This window comes from Carettochelys insculpta, chromosome 1, assembly GCF_033958435.1.
Source record: "Carettochelys insculpta isolate YL-2023 chromosome 1, ASM3395843v1, whole genome shotgun sequence".
Classification (NCBI taxonomy): domain Eukaryota; kingdom Metazoa; phylum Chordata; order Testudines; family Carettochelyidae; genus Carettochelys; species Carettochelys insculpta.
The window spans coordinates 11939672-11956551 of NC_134137.1; the positions used below are offsets into that span (position 1 = coordinate 11939672).

Consider the following 16880-nt stretch of genomic DNA (forward strand, 5'->3'; position numbering starts at 1 on the left):
AGTGTCCTGTCTTCCGGCAGTGGCCAATAGCAGATACCCCAGCAGGAATGAACAGAACAGGTAATCATTGAGGGATCCCTCTCCTGTCATACATTTCCAACCTCTGACAGAGGCCAGGGACACCATTCCTCCCCATCCTGGCTAATAGCCATCAGTGGACCTAACCTCCATAAATTTATCTAGTTCTTTTTGGAACCTTGTTAAAGTCCTGATCTTCAAGAGGAAGAGTCAGCACGGTTTTATAAAGAGAAATCACGCCTCACTAATCTATTAGAAATTTTTAAGGGAGTCAACAAGCACGTGGACAAGGGGGATAAAATTATTATAGTGCATTTGAACTTCCAGAAAGTCTTTGACAAGTTCCTTCACCAAAGACTCTCATGCATCAGAAACTGGTGAAAAGACAGGAAAAAGAAGAGTAGAAATAAATGCCCGGTTGTCAGAAGAGAGAGTGGTAACCAGTGGAGTCTCCCAGGGCTCTCTACAGGGACCAGTCCTACTTAACATGTTCATAAATTAAGTGGAAGAGGAGGTGAACGGTGAAGTCGTAAAATTTGCAGATGATACAAAAGTGCTCATGATACTTAAATTGGAAGCTGATGGAGAAGTGTTGTGAAGGAATCTCACAAACCCCCTCAGGCAGGTGAAATTCAGTGTTGTTAAATGTAAAGTACTGCACACTGGAAAACAATTCCAACTGCACGTAGAAACTGATGGCATCTAAACGAGCTGTTACCGCATAAGAGGGAGATTGTGGAGTCACTGTGGACAGTTCTCTGAAAACATCCTTTCAGGGCACAGCTGTAAGCAAAACAGCAAACAGAATGGTGGGGACCGTTAAGAAAGGGGTAGGGAATATAACAGAAATTACAGTATAATCTGTATAAATCCCTGGTACACTCGTACCTGAGTATTGGGCACAGATGCATTCGCCCCACCTCAAAATAGTTACGTTAGAATTGGAAAAGGGACAGGAAAGGGCAACAAAAAATGACATTAATAAGACTGGGACTGTTTAGCTTGAAAAAGAGACAGCGTAGCTCTAAACTCCTGCCGGGTGCATGGAAAGTGAATGAGGAAGAGGTCTGTACTTCTCATAACACAAGACCCAGGGGTCACCCGGTGAAACGAGGAGGCAGCAGGTTTAAAAGAAACAAATCGCAGACAAGCCCTTGCCCTGGCTTTCTCCTGCCGTGAGGCATCTGGAACAGTAGCACAGGGCCGCCTTGTCGGGGAAATGCAACCTAGATGGGGCTGCTGGCAGGTGGGTGCGTAACTGGTTGGATAACCGTACGCAGAGGACAGTTATTAATGGTTCAGTCAGGCTGGAAAGGGAATGACAAGTGGGGTTCGGTTCATTATCTTCGGCAGTGATTTAGATAGTGGCATGGAGAGTACGCTTATTAACTGCGCGGATGATGCCAAGCTGGGAGGGGTGGCAGGTGCTTTGGAGGACAGCGTCAGAATTCCAGACGATCTGGCCAGACTGGAGAAATGGTCTGAGGGAAACAGAATGGAGTTCCCTAGGGACCAGTGCAAAGCGCTGCACTTAAGAAGGAACAGTCAGTTTGTGAGCGGCTCGCACCTGGCTGGCCTAGTGGCTAGGCGCCCTGGCCAGGGCCTGGTGGGTGCGTCCACAGCCCCCACCCAAGCGTCTATGGGTTGAATTTGGGGCATGGCCCCAAGAATCCAGTTCCCCCTTTTAGCAGAAGAGGGGTTCCCTGGGGTGGGGCTCCTGCTCCCCTCGGTACCTGGGAGAGGGTCCTGGGTTGCATCCTCCAGCCACTAACTGGGTGGCAGCTCTGGCCTGGGGCCTTTTTCCTCAGAGCCAGCTCCTGCCTCTTGGCACGTCAGCCCCAAACTGAGCTGGCTTCCCTCCCTTTCTACCCCTCCAGGCCTGACACTGGCCGCAGGTGAACCGGGGAGGGGCTGATTGGGCCAACAGGTTTAACCCCTGCCTTGCCTGGCCTCCCTCTCACACTCCTCCACAGTTTCACACATACAGGCTAAATCTACACTAGCCAAAAACTTCGAAATGGCCGTGCAAATGGCCATTTCAAAGTTTACTAATGAAGCACTGAAATACATTTTCAGCACCTCATTCGCATGCGGGCAGCTGCGGCACTTCGAAATGGATGCGGCTCGCCGCCGCGCGGCTCGTCCAGATGGGGCTACTTTTCGAAAGGACCCCGCCTACTTCGAAGTCCCCTTATTCCCATCTGCTCATAGGAATAAGGGGACTTCGAAGTAGCCGGGGTCCTTTCGAAAAGGAGCCCTGTCTGGACGAGCCGCGCGGCGGTGAGCTGCGTCAATTTCGAAGCACCGCGGCCGCCTGCATGCGAATGAGGCGCTGAATATGTATTTCAGCGCTTCATTAGTAAACTTTGAAATGGACATTTGCACGGCCATTTCGAAGTTTTTGGCTAGTGTAGACACGGCCACAGAATGGGAAGTGACTCCCGAGGATGGAGTAATGCTGAAAGGCATCGAGGGGTCACACTGGACCGCAAGCTGAGTATCAGTCATCCGCGTGATGCTGCTGCAAAAAAAGCAAACTTGATTCGGGGATGCATTCACAGGAGGGTGCTGAGCAAGACCTGAGAAGTCGTTCTTCTGCTCTATGGTGCACTCATTATGCCTCTGGGGGAGTATTGTGGCCAGTTCTGGGCCCCTCATGTTAGGAAGGAAGTGGAGTAATTGGAGGATCCAGAGAAGTGCAACAAACATGATTAAAGGTCTAGAAAATATGACCCATAAGAGAAGATTGAAAGAATTGGGTTTGTTTAGCTTGGAAAAGAGAAGACTGAGCAGGGACGTGACAGCAGCTTGGAAGTGCCTGAAAAGGTGTTACAAGGAGGAGGGAGAAAAATTGTTCTTGGCCTCTGAGGATAGGACAAGAAGCAATGGACTTAAATTGCAGCAAGGGAGGTTTAGGTTGGATATTAAGGAAAAGTTCCTAACTGTCAGGGTGGTCAGACACTGGAATAAATTGTCTAGAGTGGCTGTAGAACCTCCAGCATTGGAGACATTTCCATCTAACGGAGATGATCTAGGATGGTGCTTGGCCTTGCCGTGAGGACAGGTGACTGGACTTGCTGACCTCCTGTGGTCCCTTCCAGTCCTAGTGTTCTGTGAGTCTATGGAAAAGCAAGTACTTCACAACACCAGTCCGCCTGTGGAACTCCTTGCCAGAGGATGCTGTGAAGGCCAAGAATATAACAGGGCTCAAAAAAAGTGCTGGTTTTAGCCAGGATGGACAGGGACTCAAGCCCATGCTCTGGGTCTCCTTAAATATCCACCTGCCAGAAGCTGAGGCCTGCCAGCCGGGGCTGAATCACTCAGTAATTGCCCTGTTCTCTTTGTTTGCTGGGAAGCACCTGGCCCTGTCAGGAGACAGGGTCCTGAGCTAAATGGACCTTTGGTCTGACCCACTCTGGCCAAGCTTGGTGCACACCCATGTACGATGTCACACAAACCGAGCAGACGTGGTGCAGAGCAGGATGCTCCATACACAACACCCGTGTCTCACAGTACACAAGGAGGAACAGCCACCCTGGTAATGTGAATTGGCTTTGTGTAGGATCTTCCCAAACACTTCCCCTGTGGATCTCAGCTGGGGGAGAGGGTGACGAGGAAGCCCACGTGAAGAGCAGGGTGTTTTCTCAGTGTACCGCAGTGTCTCCTGTTAGGTGTATTAGATAGAGGGGTGCTGAGGTCCCCGGCTGAGCTCTGGTCCCCCCACCCCCCTTCTGCCAGGCACTGCCCACACAGAGTGGGAGATATTCCCTGCCTCCCAGAGTTCACTGCCTTAGGGCTGGTCTCCCCGGGACGTTTACCAGCAAAGTTCTGCTGCGAGCATTGTGCCTTGGGGATAACGGCTCTGGCCTGGCCTAGCCTGCTTCTGACAACAGAAACTGAACTGGGAGAAGGCTCTGCTGTCCCACCCACCGGAGTCTCCCCCTGCGTGTTCGCAGGTGTGCACCGATGCTGGTGAAATCCCCTGGGGAGCTGCACCCTGGGCAGGCTGCCAGGGAAACCGAGGCCCAGAGGGTGCAGGAGCTGGTGACAAGGCACCCACGGGAGCTGCAGAGGAGGAGGGGTCTCGTGTGGCAGAGGTGTGGGAAGAGGAGAACACAGAGCTGCTGCATGCCTGGCACACTCGGCCTGGGCCTGGGCCTGGAGCGTAGGATTTTCCGAGTTCCCTTTGTCTCCGTTCCCAGCACGTGTTGCTCTGCAGAGCTTCTTGGGTGGACACGGGCTGCGCTCTGGGGTCCCCAATCCCACCCGGTTGAGCTCGGCACCTGAGGGGGATGGGGGGTCCGTGCGGGGCGCCTGGCACGCCCGGTTCTAGCCGACAACCGGGGCCCTCGAAATGCAGGCCGCCTGCCCTGGGCTTTCGGGCTGGCGCAGCCGCTGCTGATCTTGGCAGGAAGTCAGGCTGGTCCATGCGCCAATGTATTTCTAGACCAACAGTAGCCCCTTTGTGCTGTCCTGCAGACAGGAAGGAGCAGCCCCCGGAGAGGGAGGCCCCTAGAAAGAGGGCGTTGTGTGTGCCAGCTCCCATGCCAGTCTTGCCAACTCAGCGCACCCACCTTCCCCCGAGCGGCAGCTCCAGAACCTAACCCAGCCCCAGCATGGAGCTGGGCCGAGCTCAGGCAGCCCCCGGGGGCATCGGGCTGGGGCTGGTCCTGCATGCCTGGCAGGGCCTCCGGGGGTCAGCACTGGCACTCTTCCCCCAGAACACTTTGTTGTCCTGGCTCAGTGCGATAAAGAGCCCTCTTGGCGCCCTCTGTACAATGGCGCCAGTTCGCTCTCCCGCAGGCACGGGGTGGCATTCCCGTCCTTCGGCCCATGGCAGAGCATTGGGACGTGCCGCCAGGCACCTCAGCCCGCTGCACTTGCTGGCAAGTGGTGCAGCCAAGACCCAGGAAGGGTTTACATCTGGTGAACTCAGCAGATATGGGAAAAGGTCCCAAAGAGTCACGCGAGTAAAGGTGCGGCTGCTGGCACTTCTGGGTGCTCGAGTGCAATCTAGATGTGACACGTGCGCACTTTTACTCAAGTCGTTTTCCAGAGGGACACCAGTGAACCAGCGTACTTCAGTTCATGACCCTCCCCACCCGCCACCAGCTGCACTTTTACTCCAGGAACTTCTGGGGTCCTTTTTCCACCTCTGGAACTCAGGCTGGTTTTTAGCCCAGTCCTTTGTATGCAATATGCTTCCCCAACCCCCTCCCTGCAACTTCCCCATCCCCAGAAGCAAGCTACAGTTTGACGTTTTGCTTTGCAAGGACGTCTCTCTTCCTGATTTACCTGCTGTCCTTTATTTCTGAAATCCGCGTCGTTACCGAAGGGTTGCAGGGCTCGGCTTGGCGCAGGCCGCCCAGAAACAGGCCTTTTTCCACTTCCCAAGTTGCCACAAATGTGCGTTTTTGTTAAGACCCCAAATTCATCATCCCCCCCGCTTTGTGACTTTGCCGCCGATGTGACCCAGCTGTTGGGCGGTGCAGCTGTAGGGGTGACCCCACTCCCCCGCAGGGCGGGCTGGGGCCGTGTTTGCCCTGACCTCAGCGGATGAAAGTTGGACGTGCCCCCAGTAGGTCATGCAAGGGCACCGTCTCCCGCCTTGCTGTGGCTGCGGTGTGGCTCAGCCTTTGCTAGGGAATCCTCATGAGGCGCTCAGGGCCATTAGCTCTGTTTAACAGTTGGGGAAACTGAGGCACGGAGAAGCCAAGAGGTGCCACGGGAGCAGGGGCTAAACTCCGAGAGTGCCTGGCTCTCACCCAGCTCAGCTGCACGCCATGGGCTCCCTGCAAGCCGGGGAGGGAGGCAGCCATTCCCCGCCCGGCAGGGGGAGAGACGCCCTGCAACAGCCACAGCACAAAAAGTGGCTTCTGCGGCTGCCTGCAGGTCCGGAGTCCCCAGTTCTTGTTCCGAGGAGGCGAGCCTTTGGTAGGCAGGCCCAGCCAGATGAGGGAGGGCCGTTCTGGGGCGGCTAAGAGGGAGCATAAATAAGTGGTTAGAGCAGCGGGTGCCCCGGCTCTGGATTTGCAAAGCTCGGCAAGCCAAAGACCAGAGCTGTTTGCTGCCAGCAAAGCGGTTTGAGGGCCTGGCACTGGGACACAGCCACGTTTGATTATGAAGGTCTTTGTCCTGGGCTCTCGGGGGCCCAGTCGGGATGCAGGGGGGCGCAGGGCTTTCTAGGGCTGGGAGAAGACCAAGCCCAGCCTGCCAGGGACCACGGGAGGAACAGGCCCCCTGGGCAGAAGGACACCGAGACCAGCCCTTGGCCCCTGGCTGGGCCAGGGGGCTAAGCAGATACTCCTGGGAAAACACCTGCCAGCCAGGCGAGGGGGAGGCGGGAAGAGGTCGGTGGAGTCAGAGGCTGTGCTGGGATCTCTGGAGTGAGATCACTTCGGCGGTGGGCCAGGAGGAAGGAGCCTGGGCAGAGCAGGGGGCGGTGGGCCAGGAAGGAGGGGCACTGGCCTGACGGGGAGTGATGTCTGCGTGTAGCCCAGCGCTGCCGGCGGCCCAGGGTGGGCACAGCCAGGCCCGGGGGCGGGGGCTCGGCCTGACCCCTAGCCGGCAGCCTGGCTGGCCCCGTTCCCACGACCCCCTTCCTTCTGCCCCCAGACCTCTCAGGGAGTCCAGGTGCGGCGGTTCCAGACGCTGAGCGAGCTGATCACGCTCTACCTGCAGCCCAATCAGGGCCTGGTCTGCACCCTGCTCTTCCCCGTCGAGCGGGACAAGGAGAAGGAGACCTCCGAGGAGAGGGACTACTCAGGTACGTCCCCCGCCTGGCCGGCCTCCCCGCAGCTGGGGCAGGGCCGGCAGGAGGCGGGGTACCGGGGAAGCTGGGCTGCTCCCCTTCCCGCTGATAGACCCCTCCCCGTCCTGCCCTCCCTCTGCCCCACACGGCGGCCGGAGCCGGTGCCCCCCACGCTGCAAGGGGCGTGCAGAGCCCCCGAGCGCTGGGCACGTGGTGCTGACGCCCCCCCGACGTGTGCTCCCACGGAGGCCCAGAGCCTGGGCCAGGGTCACGGGGTACCGGCTCCAGCCCCCCGGGAAGGTGGCGGCCCCCAGGGCAGGCTAGGCCCAGCCGGACCAGCGGCACTGCAGGCGTACGAGGCCCCGGGCCCGGCTCAGCCTGTGACTCGGCTCTGCTTCTTCCAGATGGGGAGGATGAAAAGCCCCCGCTGCCGCCGCGCTCCGGTTCCACCAGCTTCTCCCCCGCCAGCCTCGGGCCGGCCACGCAGGACGGGGCCCTCGAGAGGTAACGAGCCGCCGCCGCCGCTGCCGCCGCCTCCGCCTGGATGGGCCCAGAGATCCCACCAGGGGGGTGCCCATTCCCCTGCTCTGCTCAGGCCCCTCCCTCCTGACCCACAGCCCCCCCGCTCTGCTCAGGCCCCTCCCTCCTGACCCACAGCCCCCCCGCTCTGCCTGTGCCCCTCCCTCCTGATTCACAGCCCCCCCGCCTGTGCCCCTCCCTCCTGACCCACAGCACCCCCCACTCTGCTCAGGCCCCTCCCTCCTGACCCCACAGCCCCCCCCCGCTCTGCTCAGGCCCCTCCCTCCTGACCCACAGCCCCCCCCGCTCTGCCTGTGCCCCTCCCTCCTGACCCACAGCCCCCCCCGCTCTGCTCAGGCCCCTCCCTCCTGACCCCACAGCCCCCCCCCCGCTCTGCTCAGGCCCCTCCCTCCTGACCCACAGCCCCCCCCCGCTCTGCCTGTGCCCCTCCCTCCTGATTCACAGCCCCCCCCCCCGCTCTGCTCAGGCCCCTCCCTCCTGACCCACAGCTTCCCCCGCTCGGCCTGTGCCCCTCCCTCCTGACCCACAGCCCCCCCCAGCTCTGCTCAGGCCCCTCCCTCCTGACCCACAGCCCCCCCCTGCACACTCTGATCCTCGGTCTCCCCAGGGCAGGGAGCTGGTGATTTTGTCCTCCACGTACCAGCCTGCTCCCTGCGTGGCGTCCTGGCCAGGCAGTTTCCCAGCTAGGGCCCCAGGCAGCTGGGCTGATCCGGCCACAGGCTGGGGAGGGGGCACAGGCTGGAGCTGGCAGGAACAACAAGAGTCTAACCCCTCCCCCTGACACTCCCCGGTTGCCTTGCACAGCCTCGCCCTTTGCACGCCACTGTCTCACTTTGAACGCCACAGCCTCGCCCCATTGCACGCCACAGCCTCGCCCCATTGCACGCCACAGCCTCGCCCCATTGCACGCCACAGCCTCGCCCTTTGCACGCCACAGCCTCGCCCCATTGCACGCCACGGCCTCGCCCCATTGCACGCCACAGCCTCGCCCTTTGCACGCCACAGCCTCGCCCCATTGCACGCCACGGCCTCGCCCTTTGCACGCCACAGCCTCGCCCTTTGCACGCCACAGCCTCGCCCCATTGCACGCCACGGCCTCGCCCCATTGCACGCCACAGCCTCGCCCTTTGCACGCCACGGCCTCGCCCCATTGCACGCCACGGCCTCGCCCTTTGCACGCCACGGCCTCGCCCTTTGCACGCCATGGCCATACCCCATTGCATGCCACGGCCTCGCACTTTGAACGCCACTGCCTTGCCCCTTTGCACACCACTGCTTTGCCCCATTGTACGCCACGGCCTCGCCCCATTGCACACCATGGCCTTGCCCCATTGCACACCACTGCCTCGCACTTGGAACGCCACAGCCTTGCCCTTTGCGCACCACTGCCTTGCCCCTTTGCACACCACTGCTTCGCCCCATTGTACGCCACGGCCTCGCCCCATTGCATGCCACAGCCTCACCCTTTGCACACCACAGCCTCTCCTTTTTGCATGCCGCTGCCTTGCTCCATTGCACACCACGGCCTCACCCTTTGCACACCACTGTCTCACCCCATTGCACGTGACGGCTTCACCCCTTTGCACACCACTCCTGCCTTGCTGCACTCAGACCCTCGGCCTGCCTCGTTCCCCGCCTGCAGGCTCACCTGGTACACCCGGTACACTTACCCCTGTGCACACTCACCCCCCAATGCACCAGGCACTTTTGCCCCCATCTGTCCCCTCCCCACGGGTGCCCCCATCGTGGAACAATTCTCCCCTTGGCAGTGGGGGGACCCACAGGGCCCCCCACACCCCCTGCCTGTGGGCGTGTGCTCTCACACCGTGCCCCTGTGGTCAGCTGGGGGGCAGCTGCATTTCCAGCGCTTAGCCCCCTGCCCCTTGTGCCGCCCCACAGCACCACCAACGGCCTCAGCACCGTCTCCCACGAGTACCTGAAAGGCAGCTACACCCTGGACCTGGAGGCCGTCAAAGCCGGGGCCAGCAGCCTGCCCCACCTCAACAAGACCCTGGTCACCTCCTGCAAAAGGCTCCACAGGTCAGAGCCAGCCCGGAGCCTGGCACCCTCCCCCCACCAGTGGCTCAGGCTGCGTCTCAGCTCCTGGCCCCCACCTCTCCGGAGCTGTGGCTAGAGGGTGGCTGGGGTGGTGGTGGGTCTGCAGCGCCCCTCAGGGGGCCTGCTGCAGTGGGGAGATGTGGGGCAGAGCTGGGCAGACTGAGGAATAAGAGAGGGGATAGATCCAGCCCCTGTGGGAGCTGAATTCTCCCCTAGACCCTGCTCAGACCTCGTCCCACGGGGCTACCCTGTGCAAACTGCTGGCCTGCCATCAAGCCTGTGCCAGCGCCTGGCAGCTGGCTCTGCCCAGAGGCTGGGCTGGGGGTGCCCAGCTGGTGCCCTAGGGCGGCTGGCTCTGCCCAGAGGGTGGGGCGGGGGCGCCTGGGTGGAGCCCTGCGCCTGGGTGATGCCCTGCCCCGGGGTGGTTGGCTCTGCCCAGAGGCTGGGCTGGGGGTGCCCAGCTGTGGCCCCAGAGTTATTGGCTCTGCCCAGAGGCTAGGACAGGGGTGCCTGGGTGGTGCCCTGCCCCAGGTCGCTGGCTCTGCCTAGAGGCTGGGATGGAGGTGCCCAGCTGGTGCCCCAGGGCAGCTGGCTGAGGTCTGCACCTCTGCCTGCAGCGAGGTGGACAAGGTCTTGTCGGGGCTGGAGATCCTCTCCAAGGTGTTTGACCAGCAGAGCTCACCCGTGGTCTCCCGGATCCTCCAGCAGGTAAGGCCAAGGGCAGTGGCTGCAGAGGGAGGGGAGAATTCATCTCGGAAACTGGGGGCCAATCCCCCACCCCCACCCCAGGACCCCTCACCCAGACTTGTGTCCATCCACAGTCTTCCCCACTTATGGTCGTGCAGCAGCTGTAGCACTGGGAGATAATGTCCCCTCCCTGCGGGCCCTGGGCCAGGGGGCACAGCCTTTCTGCTGCCCCAGACACATTGGGTCTAGACTCAGATGCCCTTTGCCCCTTGCAATGCCAGCTGGAGGCCTGACCACCTGGCACCCCCTCCAGCACCATGCTCTGTGCTGGCAGCAGATAAGCTGCCCTGGAGGAGTATCAGCCCGGGGGAACCTGGCTCTGCGGCTGCAGCGTGTGTCCCCCAGGGACGGCGAGGTGGGTGTGGGAGCCAGAGCCTCTCGCCCCTCTGCCGCCAGACCGGCCGGGACCAGCACACTCTGTCCATTCCTGTTCCTTACTAGTCTGATCCCAGGGAGGGAGCTGGGCTTGTGTCTGGGGTTCTGGGCACTTGAGCTCTGTCCTCACTCTGCCGCAGGTTGGCCACATACCCAGAGATGGATTGTTCCAATGACTCCGTGCCTCAGTTTCCCCATCTCCAAAAAGGGGCCCTGAGCCGTTTTGTGAGGCCCATGGGCCATGGCCTGTGACTATTGGCTAATGCCTGTGACCCGCTCATGTGAAGGATGACACAGCACCATGCAGTCACAACATGCCATCCCTGCTTAGCGGGAACAGGAGCTGTGCACCCCTAATCCCCGCACCCCGCTGCACGCGTTAGGCCTGGCTGGGCTGTGAGGCTGCTCCTGTCAGGCTGCCTGGCTCAGCTGCCTGACTTCTTGTAATATTTGGCGGGGTTCTAGGCACAGCAGAGAGAACCAGCCCTGGGCAAATTGCTTATAACAGGCCACTTACAGCCCAGACTGGGGTCTTCCTCTTAATAAGGCAAACCAGGCGAGCCACAAATGTCCCTCTGCCAGCCTCACAGGCCAGCCAGAAGCCACATGAGCAAAGCCACAGCTTCTCCAGCTGCTCCTAATGCTCAAACCAGTAACAATCCTGACTCAGGTGATAGGTTATGACAACCTATTTCACCAAATCCACCCAGATTCTTCCAGGCCCCGAACGGTCCAGCCACAGTCCCAGGTCAATGTAGACTTAGATCTTCCCCAAAACCACCTGGAGAGGTTACCTGCTGGGGCAGTCTGCCCTTGGCTGCAGGGTTAGCCGGCGCGTCTCAGCCAAATTCATGAGGTGGGTTTGAAGCCTGAGTCTCTGTTCCTTTGTTCTGTCCAGGTCACCTGGCTGGGAGGTGACCACACCTTCCATTGTGAGTCCCAGCACTAAGACATTTCTCATACAGGTACACAGCCCGTAGCTATAACTTCACATGCACCCGGCACAGACCTACAAGTAGCATCAACAGATTCAGCGAATTTCCAGCTTTCATTAGACTCCTCATTGCCCCCCTCCCCCCCGCACAAAATTGGTGCAGACTCAGTGCAGTGGTTACAGAAATGGTTTTATGTCTGTCGTAAATATCTGGCACCATCCCACGTCTCTGCTTCGTCCCATCCCGCGGCAGCAGCCCACCGGCCAGACAGGGGAGCAGGAGCTAGAGAGACTGGTGCTGAAGCTGTCGTTCCTGAAGGATTTCCTCTCCGGCATCGAGAAGAAGGTGGGTGAACTGGCCTGGCCCCTGGGCAACCCTCGGTCCACCTCAGAACAGGGCTGGGGGTGGAAACCCGCCCGGTCCGTATTGGCCCAGGGGTGGGCCCGGGCTGTGTGCACCCGCAGGCCTGAGGCTGCGTCGCAGTGCGAGGTCAGTCTGGCCGGGGCTGCGCCCCAGGCTGTGTCCTGCTGGGGCTGTGTGCAGCTGTGGAGGTGAGGGATGAAGCCGTGTGGCTGGGCAGAGCTGGGATCCCGTGCGCCCAGCGCAGGCTGGGGACCGAGGGGCTCTGGGGTCTGCGCCTGGCTCTGAGGCTGATTGCCTTGGGGGGCTCTGTGAATGCGCTGCCTGGGGCCAGCCTGGCCCTGGCTCACACGGCTGGGCCCCTCGGCCGGCTGTGGCTGCCGGTCTCTCGCCTCCCGCGTGTGTCCTCTGGCCCTGTGCTCAGCAGAGTCCCGCAGGTGCCTACAGACCAAGGGCCGTGCTGGGGGCGGGGGGGACCCCTAAACACAGCGGGAGCCAGCAGCGGTTCACGGCGCGGCCCGTAGGCAGCTGAGGAATCGCGGGGGCAGGTTAAAATCGGGAGACCCAGCCCAGGCCGGAGCCCCCCCGCCCCCAGGAGACCCAGGTGGTGCCAGCTGTGACCAGGCTGTGTGGATCTTCTCCCTTGCCAGGCTCTGAAGGCTCTGCAGGACATGAGCTCCACGGCCCCGGCGGCCGCGGCCCAGCCCTCCTCCCACAAGGCCAAGAGCATCCCCGTGCAAGCTTTCGAGGTAAAGGCCGTCCCATGGCCTGGGGGCAGATCCCCCCCAGCTCCTGGGGCGCATACCCCCCCCAGCTCCTGGGGGCAGATCCCTCCCCACCCAGCTCCTGGGGCGCATACCCCCCCCAGCTCCTGGGGGCAGATACCCCCTCCGCCCAGCTCCTGGGGCAGATCCCCCTCCAGCTCCTGGGGCAGACCCCCCCCCAGCTCCTGGGGGCAGACCCCTCCCCATCCAGCTGCTGGGGGCAGATTCCCCCCCACCTCCTTGGGCAGATACCCCCCCCATCCAGCTGCTGGGGGCAGATCCCCCCTCTGCCCAGCTCCTGGGGCAGATTCCCCCCCAGCTCCTTGGGTAGATCCTCCCCCGCCCAGCTCCTGGGGGCAGATCCCACCCCCAGCTCCGTGGACCGATCCCCCCCGCCCAGCTCCTGGGGGCAAGGGCAGTGCCAAGTGCCAAAGCTGCCCCTTCCCTGGCTCAGAAGGGGGTCTGGCTGGTGCCTGTTTGCCCAGACACAGGCTGAGGAGAGGCTGGTGTCCTAGGCTGGGCCATGGTGAGCTGAGGGTTCCTGGACAAGTCACAGCGGGGGGCTGGATCCCTAGCAGGTTCTTGGCTGAGTCAGGGGGGCGTGGGTTTGCCGTGAAACTGGTGTGGGCTTCTGGGAGTTTGGGATTAGGCCGGTGGGGGATCGGGGCTGGAATTTGGGGTTAGGGCTGGGGGGGGTTGGGGCTGGAGTTTGGGATTAGGCCGGGGGCGGTGAATTGGGGCTGGAGTTTGGGATTAGGCTGGGGGTGGTGAATTGGGGCTGGAGTTTGGGATTAGGCTGGGGGGGATTGGGGCTGGAGTTTGGGATTAGGCCGGGGGGGAACTGAGGCTGGAGTTTGGGATTAGGCTCAGGGGATCGGGGCTGGAGTTTGGGATTAGGTCAGGGGGAAGTGAGGCTGGAGTTTGGGATTAGGCCGGAGGGGATCGGGGCTGGAGTTTGGGATTAGGCTCGGGGGATCGGGGCTGGAGTTTGGGATTAGGTCGGGGGGAAGTGAGGCTGGAGTTTGGGATTAGGGCGGACACTCACCTCCCGGCGGCGACGCAAAGCGCTGGGCCTGCGGAGCAAGGTGGTTCTGGGGTGCTCCAGCGCCAAACCCCCTGGCTGTCTGAGCCGGGCATCGGCGGGCGCCGGGGCTGTTAAGTGGGGTGGTGCGAGCTGGGCAGAATGGCCCAGGTAGTGATGGGACCTGCTCCCGCGCCCTGAGCCTGGCTGCTCCCCGCTCCAGCAGCCCGGCCTGCGGGACGGCCAGGGCTTGTGGGAAGTTGCGTGCAGGGACGGGGGCGGGGCACTGCTGGTGGGCAGCTCAGGGCTGCTGGGCTTACACTTAATGCGTTGTAACACCCCCGTGAAACCGCACACTAACACACCAACACACACACTAACACACCCCACTAAACCGCACACTAACACACCAACACACACACACTAACACACCCCACTAAACTGCACACTAACACACCAACACACACACTAACACACCCCACTAAACTGCACACTAACACACCAACACACACACTAACACACCCCACTAAACCGCACACTAACGCACCAACACACACACACTAACACACCCCACTAAACCGCACATTAACACACCAACACACACACTAACACACCCCACTAAACCGCACACTAACACACCAACACACACACTAACACACCCCACTAAACCGCATACTAACACACCAGCTAACACGGCCCACTAAACCTCACACTAACACACCAACACACACGCTAACACCCCCCGCTAAACCACACACTAACACACCAACACACACACTAACACACCCCCACAACACCCCCCCCAAATCACGCACTAACACACCAACACACACTGACACACCCCCACAACACCCTCCCAAACCACGCACTAACACACCAACACACACACTAACACACCCCAACACTCTCCCAAACCACGCACTAACACACCAACACACACTAACACAACCCCACAACACATCCCCACTAAACCACATATTAACACACTAACACACACCCTAACACACCCCCACAACACACCATCGCTAAACCACATACTAACACACCAACACACACTAACACACACACTAAGACACACACACAACACACCCCTGCTAAACCACGCACTAACAGGTACACACTAACACACACACTAACACACCCCCTCTAAACTGCACTAACACACACTAGCACACCCCTGCTAAACCGCACACTAACACACCCCCTACCATACCCACACTAGTACACCCCCACTAAACGGCACATTAACACACCCACACTCTAACACACACACTAAACGTCACACTAACATGTACACACTAACACGCACACTAATAGGTGCACACTAACACACACTAACATGCACACACTGACAACCCCACATGAACAGGTACACGCTAACACACACACACACACACACACACACACAGAGCCTGGATATTACCTGCTATCAGTGTAATAGGCGTACACGCTAACCAGTGTCCATTAGTCAACACCCAACCGTGGAGCTGCTGCACACCGGAGGGGGCCAGCCCCTGCCAAGGCGCTGGCTGGCTGGAGCTCAGGCCCGGCTGGGCTTTGCCGTTTGATTTGCTGAACTGCATTCCGGCTGCGGTAGAGTCGCCAGGAGGCCTAGTGGTTAGTGCGGCCGGGTGCCTGTCCCACACCTCCCAGGCAATCGGGGGAGGTAGAGCTGTCTGGCTCCTGTCCCTAAGCCAGAGGCTTCGGTCTCAGTCCACGCTGGGGCTGAATCCACATCAGGTGGGGAAGGGAGGCCCAGGCCCTCCTGCTCTACCAGCTTCCAGATGGGGCTGTCCTGGGAGCAGCAGAGGCTCCCAGTGTGCCTCCCATGGTCTCATCCTTCTCTGTCAGTGGGGACAGGGCCCTGGGGTGCCAGGAGTCAGAAGCTAGCAGGGTGCAGAATGGCCACGGCCCTGCAGGGCTGTTGGCTCTCGGAGGGATCCCAGGAGAAGGCCTTGGCTTCCCTGCTCTCCACGTCCCCGGGCTCTGTTTTGTCCAGGCACCGGGTGGGTGCAGACCCCTTCGCACCATCCGGCAGCTGCTGCCCTTAGCGCGGGTGGAGATTTGTGCTTTGCCGAGCCCGGAGCAGCTAGGAATGGATGAGGCTGGGTGAGTTGGAAGGGGGCAAACTCAGCCCGGCTCCCTGCGCGCCATCTGGGGTGGTCTCTGGCCAGGATACCCAGTGGGAGGCTCATCACCGTATGCTCCCCACCAAACACCACTGACCTCGGCGACGTCAGCCCCCAGGCAGGGCAGGGTCTGTCCCCAGCCGCACCGGGCGTCCCCTCCATGCACAGCCATCAATCTCTCCGCCAGGTGAAGCTGGACGTCACCTTGGGGGACCTGACCAAGATTGGCAAGTCGCAGAAGTACACGCTGAGCGTGGATGTGGAGGGCGGGAAGCTGGTGGTGCTGAAGAAGCAGAAGGACTTCCAGGAGGATTGGAACATGTTCACCCATGACAAGAGTAAGAGCCAAGAGCCCCTCCCCGCCAGGAGCTGCGCCCGGCCCTTCTGCCCTGTGCCCTCGGGGGGCAGCTGCCTGCCTCCTGGGACCCCATTGTTCCTGTGGGGGGGTCCTGGTTAGAGCAGAGGGGCTGGGAGCCAGGACTCCTGCGCTCAAGCCCCCTATCAGGGAAGGGGCGGGAGTTCAGCATAGTGGTTAGAGCAGGGGGCTAGGAGCAAGCACTGCTGGGCTCTAGTCCCCCATGGGAGAGGGAGTCCACCATAGTGGCTAGAGCTGGGAGCCAGGACTCCTGGGTTCAATTCCCCTATCAGGGAAGGAGAGGGAGTTCAGCATAGTGGTTAGAGCAGGGGGCTGGGAGCCAGGACTTCTGGGTTCCGGTTCTCCCATCAGGGGAAGGAGTTCACCACAGTGGCTAGAGCCAGGACCCCTGGGTTCTATTCCCCCTGCCCCTGGGAGGGAAGGAGTCTAGTTTTGCATCCCTGGAGCAGGATCCAGGAGTCTGCCCTCTGCCAAGCTGTGCCTTTCCCTGGGCTGGGGGGAGCAGAGCCGGGCTGGGGTTTGCCTCTGCTCTGACTCCCCTGCCCCTCCGCAGTCCGCCAGCTGATCAAGTCCCAGCGGGTGCAGAACAAGCTGGGCATCGTCTTCGAGAAGGAGAAGGAGAAGAGTCAGCGGAAAGATTTTGTCTTTGTCAGCGCCAGGGTGAGTCAGGGCTCTGAGCTTCCTGTGTCTGCCAGGGCCCTGCCCGAGTGCTTGGCGGCTGCGAGCCGGAAGGGAGCGGGGTAAAATTAGAGCCTTCGAGTGCACTGCTAGTCTGGAAAGCAACCGCACTGAATAACCCGTCTGGG

At 60.7% G+C, this 16880-nt stretch overlaps 1 protein-coding gene across 5 annotated transcripts in view; it reads left to right on the forward strand.

Annotated features, from left to right (window-relative positions):
* Positions 1-16880, forward strand: part of INPPL1 (inositol polyphosphate phosphatase like 1) — an 87275-nt gene that overhangs the window by 41047 nt on the left and 29348 nt on the right. For 3 of the 5 annotated variants that reach the window (XR_012648522.1, XM_075016747.1, XM_075016892.1), the window contains exons 3-10: positions 6634-6784; positions 7174-7273; positions 9209-9349; positions 9985-10075; positions 11677-11769; positions 12435-12533; positions 15886-16036; positions 16628-16734. Coding sequence is in view for 4 of the 5 variants with exons in the window: in XM_075016747.1 (XP_074872848.1) it covers positions 6634-6784; positions 7174-7273; positions 9209-9349; positions 9985-10075; positions 11677-11769; positions 12435-12533; positions 15886-16036; positions 16628-16734 (933 nt within the window). In the remaining variant the exon portion in view is untranslated. The remainder of the gene's footprint in view (positions 1-6633; positions 6785-7173; positions 7274-9208; positions 9350-9984; positions 10076-11676; positions 11770-12434; positions 12534-15885; positions 16037-16627; positions 16735-16880) is intronic. The other 2 variants (XM_075016821.1, XM_075016972.1) reach the window with 1 other exon arrangement.